This window comes from Melopsittacus undulatus, chromosome 5 (genome assembly GCF_012275295.1).
Source record: "Melopsittacus undulatus isolate bMelUnd1 chromosome 5, bMelUnd1.mat.Z, whole genome shotgun sequence".
In the NCBI taxonomy this organism is placed as follows: domain Eukaryota; kingdom Metazoa; phylum Chordata; class Aves; order Psittaciformes; family Psittaculidae; genus Melopsittacus; species Melopsittacus undulatus.
The window spans coordinates 42,785,657-42,802,437 of NC_047531.1; the positions used below are offsets into that span (position 1 = coordinate 42,785,657).

At 43.2% G+C, this 16,781-nt stretch overlaps 2 protein-coding genes across 2 annotated transcripts in view; one reads left to right on the top strand and one right to left on the bottom strand.

The window, feature by feature from the left end:
• The window catches only part of LOC101873521 (uncharacterized), a 32,832-nt gene extending 27,535 nt beyond the window's left edge, over positions 1-5,297 (bottom strand). Inside the window, exons 1-3 of the mRNA XM_005150276.4 lie at positions 4,994-5,297; positions 3,684-3,699; positions 3,159-3,497 (exon numbers count right to left, since the gene is read on the bottom strand). Of these exons, the coding sequence (XP_005150333.2) occupies positions 3,159-3,497; positions 3,684-3,699; positions 4,994-5,297 (659 nt within the window). The remainder of the gene's footprint in view (positions 1-3,158; positions 3,498-3,683; positions 3,700-4,993) is intronic.
• The window catches only part of LOC101872911 (histone H4), a 40,711-nt gene that overhangs the window by 7,402 nt on the left and 16,528 nt on the right, over positions 1-16,781 (top strand). Inside the window, exon 4 of the mRNA XM_013129342.3 lies at positions 14,798-14,812. Coding sequence (XP_012984796.2) covers positions 14,798-14,812 — 15 coding nt within the window. The remainder of the gene's footprint in view (positions 1-14,797; positions 14,813-16,781) is intronic.

A 16,781-nucleotide genomic window follows, 5' to 3' on the forward strand; every position in this document is an offset into this window, starting at 1 on the left:
GCTGTAGATGTTAACCCCCCAAATAAGTCTGAAATGAAAATTCAGGTATTTGAGCATCAGGGGAAGTCTGTGGGAAGTTTCATAGGGTGTTTCAGAAAAAAAAAATACATAGGGAGTAAACCAAGGTAGATGCAAGAAATAATCATAGCATAAAGATGCAGGTATAAACACATATACTCATAGATTACATATATTTCCCCCTCTACTCCATTCTTGCGAGACCAAATTTGGAGTACTGCATTCAGCTCTGGGGCCTCCAGCACTATGAAGACAAGCTGAGAGAGTTGGCATTGTTAAGCCTGGAGAAAAGAAAGCTCTGGGGGAGACCTTAGAGCAGCTTCTAGTACTTAAAGGTGCCAACGAGAAAGCTGGGGAGGGACTTCTTACAAGGACATGTAGTCACAGGATAAGGAGCAGTATATTCAAACAGAAAGAGAGGAGATTTAGCTTAGATATTAGGAAAAGAAAATGTTCACTATGAGGGTGGTAAGACACTAGCACAGATTACCCAGAGAAGCTATGGCTGCCCTGGCAGCATTCAAGGCCAGGTTGGATGGAACTTGTAGAACCTGGTCCAGTGGAAGGTTTCTTCTCCAGAAGAGCTTTAAGGTCCCTTCCAACCCAAACAGTTCTAGGATTCTATAATATATGTGTATGTATTCTATATGTTCTAAAAAAAAGAACATATACATGAGTTTTCTTCACTCACAAATTCTAATTATTCTCAGTATCTGTTCACCTTTTTTTCTATCACAGTTTCCTCTGCTCAGCACCACCTGGCTTTCTCAGTATGGCTGTATTTTTTTGTGGTGCCAACAATATGATAAGATAAATCAAATGAAAAAACCTAGTTCAACTAGATGACTGATGTAGCTCCCAACTAAAATACTCTATTCATCTCTTTGTATATCACCACTTGCAGAGAAAAAAAAGGAGAATTGCCCCTGACAGAATATCACAGACTGTGCCTATAGGTCTGATTTGAAAGGAATTATATTATTATAATTTTAAAATTAACTGCCTCTTAACACTTCACTAGGCTCCACCCTGGTTCTAATTGTTGTTATACATTGGCAGTGTATTAGTAACTGAAATTAAGTTTGTTTCTAGGCACCACCTTGAGTTTAGCAAAGGCAAAGGGCTAAAACCTCAGACGTGTTACAGTTGTAACTAAATCAAGAGGGAGTTCACAGAATTCCAACACAGAACAAAAAAGAACGTGCAGAAACACTGACATCTGCTTATAATGCATAGAGGCATTATAAGGAGCCCTCACTGATACCAGACTCCAAAATCTGCTCTCAAAAGTGAATGAGAAAATGATTCAACATTAATGATGAATAGGTAATAGTTTGTCTTTTTTTCCCAGGTCTTTTATCAGTGCTGCCTAGTAGAATAGCTAAGAAGGACTGGGGTAGGATCTCAGAGTGTTAACAAGGTGCTTAAAAATAAAACTTCCCTTTTAAAAAAAAAAAAAAAATTCTGGTTAGCATTAAGTATGTTCTTGGACAACAAAAACAGTAAAAAACAGGGTTTGAGATTATGCTTTTCTTATCTGACTTTCAATAGACATAGAAGTTATATGGCCTGTTGAAAGGCTTTCTCCAGTCCCTGGCTGTAAGTGAAAAGCCCCTTCTCACACCATGCTGCCTTTCAAGAGAAGAAATTTCGATCACACTGCAGCACAAAGCTTCCATTAAAAAAGCCAGTATTTTCTTTCTCTATCATTTAACTTTCTTTCATTCTATTTAATTTCAAACTCAGAAAAGTTTTTAATTTGTATGCAAACAAACTGATGTGGAATCTTAAAGAAACCCTGACCCAATAGTAACAATATACATTCTATGTCAAAGACACAGAGTTAAAAATAGACTAGCTCCTCTGTTCACTGGTGACTGCACAGCCATTCCACTCTTTACTTGGCACCACAGGTGGGGAGAAGCTGGTAAAGTGTTTCCCAAAATAAGGGGAGAAACAACAACTACTCTCCATAATGAATCTGAGGCCAAAGTTTTTAACTTCCTATTTTAAGGCTCAGGCTCTTGTTAGACTGGTCCCCCCTGTGTTTGCAATAGTAATAATTTGAGCAAAAGTAGGTCCTTATAAAGGAGAATGAAAGCTACCTAAATATATCCTGCAAGCATCCTAGAAATCGGACTGCAGAAATCATAGAACGGTTTTGGTTTCCACTAAAAGAAATATAGAATAATGGCTGAGGTTGGAAAGGGCCTTACATATCATCCAGTTCCAAGCCCCTGCCATGGGCAGGGACACCTTCCACTAGGCCTAGTGAAACTAAAAACTCTGCATGTTTACTGACTGTGTAAAATCTAGAGACTACTACCTGAGGAAGTTTAACGACAAATATGTACACACATTATTGGAAAAAAATAATTTTCCACTCCAAGATTTTGATAAATCTCTTGCAAAACCCATCTGCCTCCCAACCACCACCACTCCCTTTCTTCCTCCAGGAAACATAACATTTTTACCAAGCCATGTCTCTACACTTTGCACCTCCCTCAGAGCTGTAGAGTCCACATTCAGGGACATAAACACCCCACCCAGAAACCCGATATTCTCGGCTCACCATCCTTAAACTAATATAGGCCTCAGCCTGCCCCCTCCAACTTGAGTGTCTCCATATCTACTGGTGTTCATAAAGTGCCTGTTACTCCTTCTCAGTATCTGCAAAATACCCCTTGACGTTAAAGCCTTGAAAGCTTTACAAATGATAGTATAAACACAAACACTAAAGGAATAAATAGGGGAAAGAGGAAAGAAACAAACCCAACCACCAACCACACCCTAAAAAATACCCCCAAATTAAAATGCTCCCCACACCAAAAAAACACAACCAAACCAGACACACACACAAAAGAAACCCTTCATCCAAAAATGAAAAAAAAAAAAGCTATTATTACAGACCAGAAAAACATTGCTTACTCCAAAGCGTTTTTTAAAAGCAGTTCTACAGCTCCTTTCAGTGTGCACGGAGTGGCTCTTAAAAGAGCCTTTGGGTCAGTATCAGCTGTTTGGTATCGGCTGGAAGCAAGGAGGGGTTGCGGCAGGAACCTCAGGCACGCTCACCGCGAATGCGCCGCGCCAGCTGGATATCCTTGGGCATGATGGTGACGCGCTTAGCGTGGATGGCACACAGGTTGGTGTCCTCGAAGAGCCCCACCAGGTAGGCCTCGCTCGCCTCCTGCAGCGCCATTACAGCAGAGCTCTGGAAGCGCAGGTCGGTCTTGAAGTCCTGCGCTATCTCACGCACCAGGCGCTGGAAGGGCAGCTTGCGGATCAGCAGCTCCGTCGACTTCTGGTAGCGCCGGATCTCGCGCAGCGCCACCGTGCCGGGACGGTACCGATGCGGCTTCTTCACGCCGCCCGTGGCCGGCGCGCTCTTGCGGGCCGCCTTGGTGGCCAGCTGCTTGCGGGGAGCCTTCCCGCCCGTGGACTTACGCGCCGTCTGCTTCGTGCGTGCCATACCTCTCCACCTCCAGCCGCTGCCCTACAGCTAACAAAAGTAAACGGCACAAGTTCCCGATGCCGACATTTATAGACCTATCCCGTCTTTGATTGGACCCCTGGAATCTCGATCTCATTGGCTACTGTGTAATCCTAGCCTGGGCCCAAGGAAGCTGGGTTAGTTTAGTGTTACCCTCACAGCCACCCATCTGCACCCTGAGCGCGACTGCACTCAGAGTCCCAGCTCCCTCGGCACGAGTTCAAAGCCTCGAGGGGCAGATACTGCAGCCATAGAGGTCTCAACCCTTCTGCTTTTCGGGCTTTCTCTCTCCGCCAGGTTCCATATGGACGCTCAAATTCAGGAGTCTCCCATAACAGTGCTTTTCTTTTTTTTTTTTTTTTGTAATGCAGGGCAGTAGTAAGTATGTAACAGCCTGTAGGAATCGAGATGCATCTTTTAAGCTACTTTTCTGCTGGTTTATTTTCTCTAGGAAATTCGGCAAGAGATATCTTAGGTAAAATTGTGATTTTGACAACACCTAGAAAACTTATTTGGGAAACTGAGGCCTTTAAAAGGGAATACGAACTTAGTGTATTATTTAATTTGCCTCTACTCGTTAAGGCTGCAAGAAAACCTGAAGTTATCTCGAATATATATTGATCATAATTTTTTGTGGGTGGAAAAAATTTGGTCAAGGACAGCAGTGTTTTATATATACACATAAAATCTAGTTTCGTTAGGCTTTTTAGTTTGTTTTTCCACCAGCAATGAAGGAAATAGAACGTTAATACTTTAGTAACACACCCTGGATGAGAGCATTTTTTGTGCAATGAGAATGACAAAAGCGCCTGCACGGGACTTCTTTTTACTTATTTTATTGAAATACACTGTCAAGGATATAATTTTTGTTCAAGTTCCCAACCCCCCCCCCCCCCCCCCCCCCAAGAATTTTGAAAGCTATTGATTTACTCCTGAAATAGCTTTAAAGAAATCAGTAACAACAAACTTTAGACAGGTTATAATAAAAAAAAAAAAAAAAAAAACAAAACAAAAAAAAAACATTTGAAGTATCAGAAAGCAAAGGCTCATCTTGGAGCAACTTTCATGTTTATTCCCCAGGTGATAAATTGTTTTCCCTTTCTTCCTTGTAGTGATTATCTACTCTGCTAAATAGAATTTTTAAAGTACAAGACATTGAACAATATTCCAGCTAATTCAATATTCAAGCACAGAGTTTTGATTACAAAGGGCACTATAATATTCATAAGGGAGTATATAACAGTAAAGCAAATAAAACTCCTCACAAAGACAACTTTGTCAGTAACAGCATAACCAGATCTCAGCCAACTGTAAAGCCCTTAAGGAATACTCCATTAAAGAAGTGATACCGAACATACCAAATGGTTCTGATATCACTTCACGAGAAACAATGTCACAGCTCTTCTCAAGAAAACATGGGGGGCTCTTAAAAGAGCCTTTGAGTTCGGTTTATAAAATGTCCTGGGAACAGAAAGCTTTAACCACCAAAGCCATAGAGAGTGCGACCCTGGCGCTTCAGCGCATAGACCACGTCCATGGCTGTCACCGTCTTTCTCTTGGCGTGCTCGGTATAGGTGACTGCGTCGCGAATCACGTTCTCCAAAAAGACTTTCAAGACGCCGCGCGTCTCCTCGTAGATGAGCCCCGAGATGCGCTTCACGCCGCCACGCCGAGCCAAGCGGCGGATGGCCGGCTTGGTGATGCCCTGGATATTGTCGCGCAGCACTTTACGGTGGCGCTTGGCACCGCCCTTGCCGAGCCCCTTCCCACCTTTGCCTCTGCCTGACATTGTTATCGCAGTCCCTGCTATAATGAATACGCTGTAAGTGGGAAAGCCGTCATCTTCTATACTGGGATCCGACCTGGTTAGAAACTGCAGCGAGGACGGGCGGAGCCTGGGGCACTAGATTTCCGCACTGTCCCCATCGTGCACCCTGCTGGCAAAAAAAGGCGGGTTTCCCGTGAGCTCCCCTTGTGGTAGAAGTACTCCTGTGTTTTCTGCTTTTTCGGTAAGCTCGTTTGGTTTTTAGACAGAGGCAAAGCAAAGACTTTGGGTCTGTGTCTAATAGTTTACATGAGCGTTTTTTTGGTGTGGATGGGTGTTGTTTTTTTGTTCTGTGGTTTTTTTTTGTTTTGTTTTGTAAACTGTTGGTTACCAAACCATTTAGAAGTAAAACCTCGAGCAGAAAAAGGTGTCCCAGTTACTGAATCACTTCAATAAATTACTCTATGATTTTTCACTGTAAGTATTTGGTTTGTTGTGGGGATTTTTTTTTTTATTTTTTTGAGATATTTTCGTTGTTGATTTAGGTTGGATTGGGTTTGGTTTTGTTGTTTGCTTGTTTTTTTAAATATGTGTTATGTATTGCAGTTTCACCTGGTTGCATCATTCCTCACGTGTGACTAGAACTTTAAACTGTTGTGGGGTTTCTTATTTATTTATTTTATTTTTAATTGAGCAACTTGAAGAAAATCTGTCTATTTGTCTTTCTGCAAAATTCTATCTTTCCTAACTCTTGTTCTCACTTCCATTTCCCTCCCTTTCTGAACTTTTTCTCAAGGAGACTTTAGGTGTTAAGGTACACTAATAGGGAATTTAACCATTACGTGCTCTACTTTAACTCCTTTTAAGGTAAACTGGTTCTTTTGGACTAATACTTTTGCTGCACTTCCCATTCTTGTGGTGATGGACACAGAGTAGCTTTTTTAGTCATTAAAAAATATATATATGTAAAAAGACAGGCTATTTTGTCATTCAGTGGGAAGGTGTTAAATTCTGGATTTGCTTCTTGGGGGATAAAAGTCTTTTGAGGTAATACTGTTGAAAACAAGAAACAGTACTTAACAAAAAAATAATTTGGTAGTTGGCTTTCGACCTGAATTGATCCGGGTGAAAAGTTTCCAGTACTTTTTACTGCTCCCTTGTAATTGTTGTAATAGTTGGTGCCTTTTTTGTTTACTTCTTTTTTTCTTCTTTTTTTTTTTTTTGGTGGGGTCCCTGTGAAGCTGAGCTGTTTTATGTTATGTGTCCTTTCCTAAAGATACAACATAAGATTAACCAACAATCAACCAATACCTTTTCATAGGTCACAGATGCATATTGCATCTGCTAGCAGAGGTATCACTGCTCCAGTGGCCCCTTATTGGCAAGAGAAAATAGTGTAGTCTAGAATGTTGCTCATGCACAGTCTTTTCAGTATAGGCCCAATGGAAATCCAATGGGGCAAAACAAGCACCAAGATTCTGAAGGAGATGTCCTAAAGGCTCAAACCAGCACAAATGTCCTGTTCCACATGGAACTTGACAGTACCCTAGACTGGTCTATGGCAAGAATTCTGGAGTACAGTGGGGATGCGAAGGCTAAGCTCATGGTGTTCCCTTTCCTAAGGCCACTTTGCTCCTTCTGGGGGGGAAGTTCAGGGACCATAACTGTACTGCTGTGGAAGACCAGACTTCTGTGAGAAGCTGTGCACTCTGTAGTCAGGTCTTCTGTTGTGTACAGGAGATTTCAGGAATAAAGTAGCTGTATCCTCACCAGAATGTTGCTGACAGGGTAATTTAGCACTACCTGCTGCAGAGCTCCATGAACCCACCCTGCTGTGAAAATCCAGTTCTTCAGTCTGTTCAATCCTTAATAATTTGACTGTATCACAGTCCCCACTGGAAGTTATTATGATTTGAAGATCCCTGCTATAAGGTTAATGGACAACTCTGAGCTTCACCAAATCACCTCCCCATTCAGTCCCTGATAAGTTGTGCAGCTCTGGAATGCTGAGGTTTTGTTTCTGCTTTTAATTTATTATTTTCCATGGGATAAAAAAAAGTTAGAGCTTCATACTATAACCCTGCTCCATACAGAGCTGCTTCTGCCCAGGAATCTGTGGCTACATATATTTCCCCCTGTCTCTTGCTGCCTATCTCCATACATCTTCATGTCAGAACCCATTTGGAAATGCTTTTTTTTTTTAACTAAGAAAATAAATACTTGTTTGCAACACTGTTTTTCTACTCCCAACAAGAATTCACCTAATAAAGTAAAGTAAGGTTGGAGCCTAATTCCCTGTCTTCTTCCCTTCTAGCTGATTCAAAATTATACACCAAATTTCATCTGGTCTACTAGATCTGTCTTCTAAAATTAAACTGTGACTTGATATGGAAACTTAATGTCTGGAAAACTGCTGAGTTTCATTTGCACTGACAGGGATGTTCAAAGATCATGTAGACTAACTGTGAGTAGGGATGTCTTTCACTAGACCAAGTGAAAGCCTCATCCAAACAAATTTTGAACATTTCCATGGATGAGGCATCCACAGCTTTCCTGGGCAGCCTGTTCCAGTGTGTCCCACCACACTCACCATCAAAAATTTCTTTTGTGTGTCCAATCCAAATCTACCCTCTTTCAGTTTAAAACTATTGTCCTTTGTCCTGTCAGTACAGATCCTGTTGAAGTCTTTCTCCATCTTTCTTATAGGCTCCCTTCATGTACTGAAAGGCCACAATAAGGTGTCTCTGTAGTCTTTGCTCCTCCAGGCTGAAAAACCCCAACTCTCTCAACCTGTCTTCATAGGAGAGGTGTTTGAGCCCTCTGAGCATTTTTGTGGCCCTCCTCTGGACCTGCTCCAACAGGTCCATGTCTTGTACTGGGACTCCAGAGCTTGATGCATTACTCCAGGTGGGGTCTCATGAGAGTGAAGAAGAGTTTCACCTCCCTTGACCTGCTGGCCTTTCATGGGGTTCATAAGGGCCCACTCCTTAAGGCTGTCAACATTCTTCCCTCTAGCGAATCAGCTGCATTACTCAGCTTGGTGTCATACACAGAATTGCTGAGTGTGTACTCAGTCCCACTACCTATGGCACTGATACAGTATCTGTCCCAGTATGGACCACAAAGGGATGTGACTCATTGCTGGTTTCCCTCACTCATTACTGGTTTTCATTTGGACACTGAGCCGTTGGCTGTAATTTTTTAGGTACAGCTATTCAGCCAGTTCCTCGCCCATTTAACAGTTTGTCCATCAAATCCATACTTCTTCAGTTTGGAGGTAAGAACATACCTCTATGATGCCTCATAGGGAAGCCATGTTTGCTGTCTGTAATGACTTCCCTGTCTTCCATATGTTTTGACATAGCTTCTAGGAGTATCTGTTCAATGATCTTACCAGGCCCTCAGGTGAGACTGACTGGTCTGCAGATCACAGGGTCCTCTTTACTATCCTTATAAAAATGTCTGTGATATTTTCTTTTATCCAGTTTCTGGGAACTTCACCTGAATGTAATGACTTTTCAAATATGATGAAGAGTGGCTTAGCAACTCCATCTGCTGATTCCTTCAGGACCCTGATATTCATCTTATTAGGCCCTATAGGATTCTATGCATGTTCATATTCTTCAAATGGTCTCAAATCTGATCTTTTACAATGGAAGGGACTTTGCACCCCTGACCCATGCCTTGAGGTTCAGAGACTTGACAGATGTGGGAATGGTGATTACCAATGAAAACTGAGGGAAAAAAAGAAAAAACCTAAACAATCCCATAAGATGAGTGCCTCAGCCTTTTCCATATCAGTTGTCACTAGTTCTCCTGTCATATTTATCTGTGGGGAGAGACACACATTGTCTTTAATCTTCCTTTTCTGAGGAAAAAAAAAAAGAAAAAAAAATACCTTTACTGCACTTGTGTGACATGAGTTTCCTACCCAGGTAGCTAGGATTCTGGGGATAGTTGTCATATGGAATACTTAGTCAGCTTTTCTTTGACACTGGAGAAGAGAAAATATATCAGAAATATACCCTGGTTTAATGAAAGAAGTCACCTGCTTCCTGAAGAGTGCACATACTCACCAGATCTGGTCCTGATATGAGAGAAATGCTATTGATAGCAAAGTGTTCTCTCTGACAGAAGAAAAATAAAAATATTTAAAGAGTTAAGAACCAAGTGGACAAACACATTTAACCAGGGAATGGGCACAGAGTTCTGTTATGAGGACAGCAAACCTACAGCACACAAAACAGAGAGGCAGGGAAGAAGTGGCTAAGCACTGCAGTGGCAATCGTAACGTGCATTTTTACTAGGGCAGTGTCCTATGTGATGGTATATTGATGGTATATTGATGGCATATACCATATATGATGGTTTATTGAAAATGTGGGATCTGAGCATGACGTGAATGGTATGGAATAAGGGGTGGATAATGTCATGGGTTCAGCAGTAGCAGTCATTTTTTCTCCTTCTTGGTAGCTGGTGCAGTGCTGTGTTTTGACTTTCGGGCTGGGAGCGGTTGCTGGTGACGCATACATTTTGAGTTACTGCTTAAATGTTTGGTTTTGTCCAAGGCCTTTTCTAAGCTCATGCTCTGCCAGGGAGGAAGGGAGGCTGGGAGGAGGGAGAGATAGGGCGCCTGGCCTGGGCTAGTCGGGGAGGTATTCCATACCACAGCACGTCCTGCTTGGGGAGGTAACGGCAAGTTGGCCAGAAGGGGGGGTGTGGAGACAGTGTTCTCACAAGAAAATGAATATTTGGTACATGAGGTCTGAATAACTCCGAGGGATACAGCAAGGCCGTGGGAGGCCCGAGGAAGCCTAAGCAAGCAAGATAAGAAGAAGCTAGAATTCACTGAGTTATGAGAACTGTGGACTGTTGGCAAGCGTTCGAGGTCAAGTTCTCACACCTGTGCTTAACCAATTATATGTTAGTCACTAAGGGTCTTCAAGACAAGTATCCAATCATGATATGCCAAATTGCTGTAGGTGTGTGTAAGCAATAGTATATAAGGAGTTAATGCTTTGCAATAAATGGCTTTTTGTCTGATCACATTGATCTCTGACTGAGTCCTTTCCGCGGCAAATGGCGCCCGAACAGGGACCCTCTATAAGTTCACATTGAAACGGAAGAGGGTTTGAATCACTGGGCCGTGAAGAAATCGGCTGGAATCGATCTGTCTGGACCAAGATCGAGAGGCAGAAGCCTCGGAGGAGGGAATCCTCAGATTGGAGCCTTGTGAGCCCGGAAGACACTGCGCAGTGCAAATAAGGTAAGCAGCCGGACCGTTGGAAGGGAGCTTAAGGATGGGAAACCAGTTAAGTAAAGAAGATGAAGTAATGCTTAAGCCCTTCCAACATATCCTCTCTGAGAGAGGGATAAAGTATGATGATGAAACTCTGAAGAGGCTTTTACTCTGGTGTAAAGAGAAAAAGCTAATTGTGGAGGTTGGTGAAGCTTTTAAGACTGAGACTTGGGAGAAAGTTGTTTTTGTGTTTGTTTGTGTTTGTTGTGTTTGGGTTTTTTGTTTGTTTTTTGTTTGTTTGTGTTTGTGTGTGTTGTGTTTGTTGTGTTTGTGGGACGATATTTTCCAAGGGTCAAAGGAGGCAAGGCCCCTTGCCACATTGTGGCGACTCTTAAAAGACACATTAACTACTATGAAAGCTGAGAAGGAAATAGTCATGTCTGTCTTTCCGATGTTTTCGGACTCGCCTGAGCAACAGCCGGCTGCTGCTGGTGTGCCAGTAGCAGCCAGAGTGTTGGTTTTGGGTGAAGCGGCTCCAGCTCGAAAGCCTGTGCGTCAGAAAGTACAGATGTTTGAGGACCCAGTGCCCCCCTCCTACCCCGTAATATACGATGAGGGGGCTTGGGAGAGGGAGGGTGCGCGACCACGACCACCTATGGTTAATCCTTTTCGTGATGCTACTGCCCCAGAGGCAGAAAATATCTCTCCCCCGGCCCCCCACCCCCTACGGACAGGGAGAGAGAACCTTTTGAGGAGGATAATAAAACTCCCACTTTAAAACACCCCCCTTCGCCTTTGACACCAGCACTTGCATCGCTCCCGTCGGAGCCGCAAAGTAGCCAGGAATGGCATCGCTGGTCAGAGCTGTTAGATCAAAAGCTACAAGATTTACGAGACCGCCTGGAGGAGCTGGGGTCTAAAGATAAGGAGCAAGCTCTCAAGCAATCCACAGAAGTTAACCCTTTTGAGGTGCCGCTACCGCCAACTCCGGCACTCTCTCAGCAAGCTGCTCCCAGTGCCCTGAGATGGCGTGGTCTTATTCAAGATGCGATTATAGATGGCACTATTTTACCGATTGATGTCCCCTCCGCATTTCCAGTTATTGTGAATGCCCAAGGGCAACCTCTCTGGACTCCTATGGATTGGAAGGCTATGAAAGAACTAAAAGGAGCAATTGCTCAATATGGGTTGTCTTCCTCATATACTCAACAGATGCTAACTGCCTTATTTTCTAGTATGCTGTTAACTCCTTGTGATTGTTATCGAATAGCTGCAATTTTATTAACCCCCTCCCAGGTCTTACACTTTAAGAGTGGGTTTGAAGAGTTAGCTGAAAGAGCTGCTGATGACAACTTAGCTTGCAATCCCACTGACCCTTTACATGGTATCACATCTGACATGTTACTAGGGAGGGGCCAATTTCATCCTGATGCAGTACAGACTCATATGAAGGTTGAGGTTTTACGGCAAGCACAGCAATTGGCATTAGCTGCCTTAAAAGCTGTGCCAGAGGCAGGAAAACCTAATCCCTCTTATCCATCGGTAAAACAGGGAGCTACTGAGCCTTACATGCAATTTATCTATAGATTAACAGATGCTATTGGAAAAAATATTGATTTGGCATCTAATTCTAAAGAGTCTGTGCTTATGTCCTTAGCTATGGAAAATGCTAACCCGATTTGTAAGCGTATTTTACAGGCTTTGCCAAAATCTGCTGGATTACAAGAAATTATGGATGCATGCTCTAAGGTGGGCACAACAGAGGAAAAGGTGGAATATATGGCACGTGCCTTTGCCGCTGCTGTCAGACCTCTTCTACAACAAGGTCAGGATGATCGAGGGGGCATGAAAGGTGTAAAATGTCATAATTGTGGACGGCTGGGACATCTTAAAAAACAATGCACTGCAAAGAAATGTCGCCCCCCCCCAGGGCAGCAGCTCAAGCGTTTGTGCTAGATGTGACAGACGTGGTCACACAGCAGCAGCATGTCATTCTAGGTTTTAGAAAGATGGAACCCTGTTGGGAAACTTGGTGGTGAGCGCGACACCACCCCACGCAATGACAAAAAATCAGGGTGTCTGGACTGCGTCCCCTCCGCCACAGCAGGGAGTGCCGGAGTGGACGTGGCAACAGCAATAGATTTTACCATTACTGATACTTCTGTCCATTGCATTCCATCTACATTAAGTGGGCCCCTTGGTCATGGGTTATGTGCTTTGCTATTAGGACGCTCACCAACATCCAGGACAGGAGTCTTTGTATTACCAGGCGTAGTTAATGCTGATTATACTGGAAATATTGGGATCATGGTGCAGACACATGCACCCCCAGTACACATCCCCAAGGATTCTAAAATAGCTCAATTAGTTCCATTTGAAGCAAAAGTTCCCCAGATGGGGCAAAAAATCAGAGGAAATCAGGCATGGGGTTCCACAGGAATCCCACACATTTTGTTTGTGTTGGATATTGCAAAGCACAAACCTGAGGACCAGGTCTCTATACAGGGCCATAATAATCAAATAATTAAACTGCCTATGCTATTCGACACGGGGGCTGATGTTACTATCATACCATATCGTCAGTGGCCAAAAGCTTGGCCCCTACAAGCCGTTGCCACAGGAGTTGTTGGAATCGGAGGAATGCAATCAACAAAAATTAGTACAGAATTGGTGGATGTCTTTCTATCTGATGGCAGTCATACACGCATCAGACCATATGTCATGCACTCTCCAATTGTATTGCTCGGACGGGATGCTCTTAGTCAAATGGGAATGAGATTGACTACAAAAAAATTTTAATGGCGGCCATTGATGGACAGCCAACCTATAAATTACGATGGCTTACTGAAACACCTGTATGGGTTGATCAATGGCCGCTGACAAAAGAAAAGCTGTCCCATATTCATGAACTGGTCGCTGAACAATTAGAAGCAGGCCATATTGTGCCTTCCACCAGCCCATGGAATACTCCTGTATTTACCATCCCCAAGAAAAGCGGAAAATGGCGATTGTTACATGACTTGCGGGCTATAAATGCCATCATGCAAGACATGGGTGCCTCGCAAGCTGGTTTACCTAGTCCCACTATGATATCTGAAGGATGGGATTTAATGATAATTGATTTAAAAGACTGCTTTTTCACAGTTCCCCTGCATCCGAGTGATTGGGAAAAATTTGCTTTCTCTGTCCCAGCAATTAACAAAGGAGAACCAGTAAAAATATATGAATGGGTTGTGCTGCCTCAGGGTATGAAAAATTCTCCTACTATTTGTCAGCTTTATGTTTCTTGGGCATTACAGCTGATTCGTCAATACTTACAGCACTGTTTAATTTACCACTATATGGATGATATTCTGATTGCAGGACAGGATTTAAATAAGGACCACCTACTTGAACTAGTACAATCAGAGTTGGCAAAGGCAGGTTTGGTCATTGCATCTGAGAAAATCCAGCGCGAAGCCCCATGGAGATATTTGGGGTGGATTATTTCCGGAACTGAAGTCAGGCCCCAAAAGATTGAAATTACCTCAGATATAAGAACCTTATCCGATGTTCAGAAATTGATGGGTGATATTCAGTGGATCCGTCCCTTATGTGGCATTACTAATGATGATTTGGCTGAACTGATGCCCCTATTGAAGGGCAAGCCGCATGTGGAGGATAAAAGAGCTCTATCAAAAATCCAGCAGGAGGCATTGGCCCATATCATGGCCAAGGTATATAACTCTTATGCCTCTCGATGGAATCCAGATTTGCCTATAACCTTGTTCATTATAAACAATGAATATCATCCATTTAGCCTGTTAGCACAATGGAACTTGCAGAAGACTGATCCCTTGTGTATATTAGAGTGGATCTTTTTACCTTATCGTTTGCGCACTACTGTCACTACGCGATTGGAAGCATTTGCCCTTTTAATCATGCGAGGCCGTGCACGTTGCCGGGAAATCCTAGGCAGTGATCCATCACAACTTTGTTTACCTCTTACCAAAATATGGTTGGATTGGGCACGGCAATCTTGCACTGCCTTTCAAATTGCCTTAATTGATTTCTTTGGCCAAATTAGTGTACATTTTCCACCTCATAAATTGTTCACAGTACTAAAGAACAACCGATATGCGGATGCTACCTTTTATACTAGCAAGCCTGTTTCAGGTATAACTGTGTTTACAGATGCTAGCAAAAACAATCACATGGCTGGATATGTTTGGCAAGCAGAGGATGGTTGGAAGGAACAGAAAATACCAGGCCAATCCACCGATTCACTACAAACGCTGGAACTAAGTGCCGTCGTTGCGGTGTTCCAACGATGGCCTGATACACCACTTAATATCATCTGTGACTCCTTATATGTTGTATGAATTGTTCAACGTCTAGAAAGGGCAATTTTACAAGAGGTTACTAACCGCAGATTGTGGACCCTATTGAAAACTCTGTTACATCTTGTAAATAGTCGTAAATGTGAATATTTTATTATGCATATTCGCAGCCACTCGGGCCTTTCCGGAAGCCTTTGCGATGAGAATGATAAGGCAGATAAATTAGTTGCTCCGGCATGGGCAGGGCCACCAGTAGATATTTTTCAACACGCCCGGGCATCTCATGCCTTCTTCCACCAATCGGCAAAAATGTTGGTTCGACAGTTCGGCCTGTCCTTGACAGATGCCCGAGGACAAGCTATCATTGAACGAACACATCAAACACTGAAACAGTCATTGGAAAAACAAAAAAAGGGGGAAGAAGGGCTTACGCCGGTAGCAAGAATACAGAAAGCTGTATATGTTATGAATTTCTTGCGACTAACAGGAGACTTTAATGACCCTCCTGCTGTAATACATGGCCAGGCGTTAGGCTCAGGTTATATGAATAAGACTCAGGGTATCCTGGTCCAATACAAGGACATGGAAACTGGTGTTTGGAAGGGTCCTGTGGAAGTAAAATTAAGTGGTCGAGGATATATGTGTGTAATTACAGACTCCGGCCTGCAGTGGGTGCCAGCTCGGTGGGTGAAGCCCTGGAAAGAGCCAGCAGCACCAAAGGAGAACCAGGATATCCCCCTTGTCAACAGCTGAATGAGTTAACTGGATGAACTCTTAACTTCTTTACTGTGAGAGTGACAGAGCACTGGGACAGGTTGCCCAGGGGGGTTGTGGAGTCTCCTACATTGGAGATATTCAAGGTCTGCCTGGACAAGTTTCTGTGTGACATACTCTGGGTTACCGTGCTCTTGCAGGGGGTTGGACTGAATCTTTCAAGGTCCCTTCCAACCCTTGGGATTCTGTGATTCTGTAATTTATCCAATACATGGGTCTTGTGAACTGTGGGTCTCTCATGAGTGTTTAAAATATAAATGACGATTATGGGTTAGGTTACCCTTTTGCACGAAGTCGGTCTGTTATGCTTATGAGCTAGAAGTTAGTGAATATAAGTATATCCATGTTTCCAGTGACCTTTGGAGACCTTTACAGATATGGCTGACCACTTCTTCCAACATAGGCTGGCCACCTGTGTCGGAATGAGTGTACTTTTTGGTCAGTATAAAAGCCCAAGCCTCATGCGATGTGAGGGAGGCAGAGCCTCTGCAGGGACGCCTGCTAAGGTTGAGCCTGCTACCTCGCACTGCAATGATGCTTCTTGGAGCTGATTTCCTGATACTCTTCACAAGGTCCTTGTGCCATGCTCTCTATGTGGGACTGTGTAGAGGGAGTAATGATTGTATGGATTTTGTGTTTCGAATATTGTAGTTGGGTGAAGTGTGCTTGTGGGATCCCAAGCATGTGTGTGTGTGTGATGAGGCAGACAGTGTTTTTGTAAATAATTAACTCACTCTAGCTGTTATTAATTACTGCAGTTTTGATGTGTATTGCTTCAGGCTTGTTTTCCAGACAATATGCATGTGTGATCAGAAAAAAAAAAAAAAGAGGTAATGTTAACACTGTACAGTTTACTTCTGCAGCTGCTTCACATCCCCTTTTCATTAGAATGCTTCTGCTTTAAGGAGTCACTTTAACCTGTCTACTTCTCAAGAACTGATAACCCGGAGGAAGGGGTATATTTCTGTCCTACTACCTACAGGTCCACGGCGGCTGCCTGCAAAGTTTGTCAAGCCTTGTCATGAGCTGGACAGATGAGTGGAAGAACTCGATGCATCATCTACAGAAGCTGACCGTAAAAACCCCAAGCAGAACAAGATAGAGAGAAATTAATGATTGTAAAACATCACTTGGGGGCAACTGAAAAGTAACAGCTTGAATATGCATGCTTGTAAA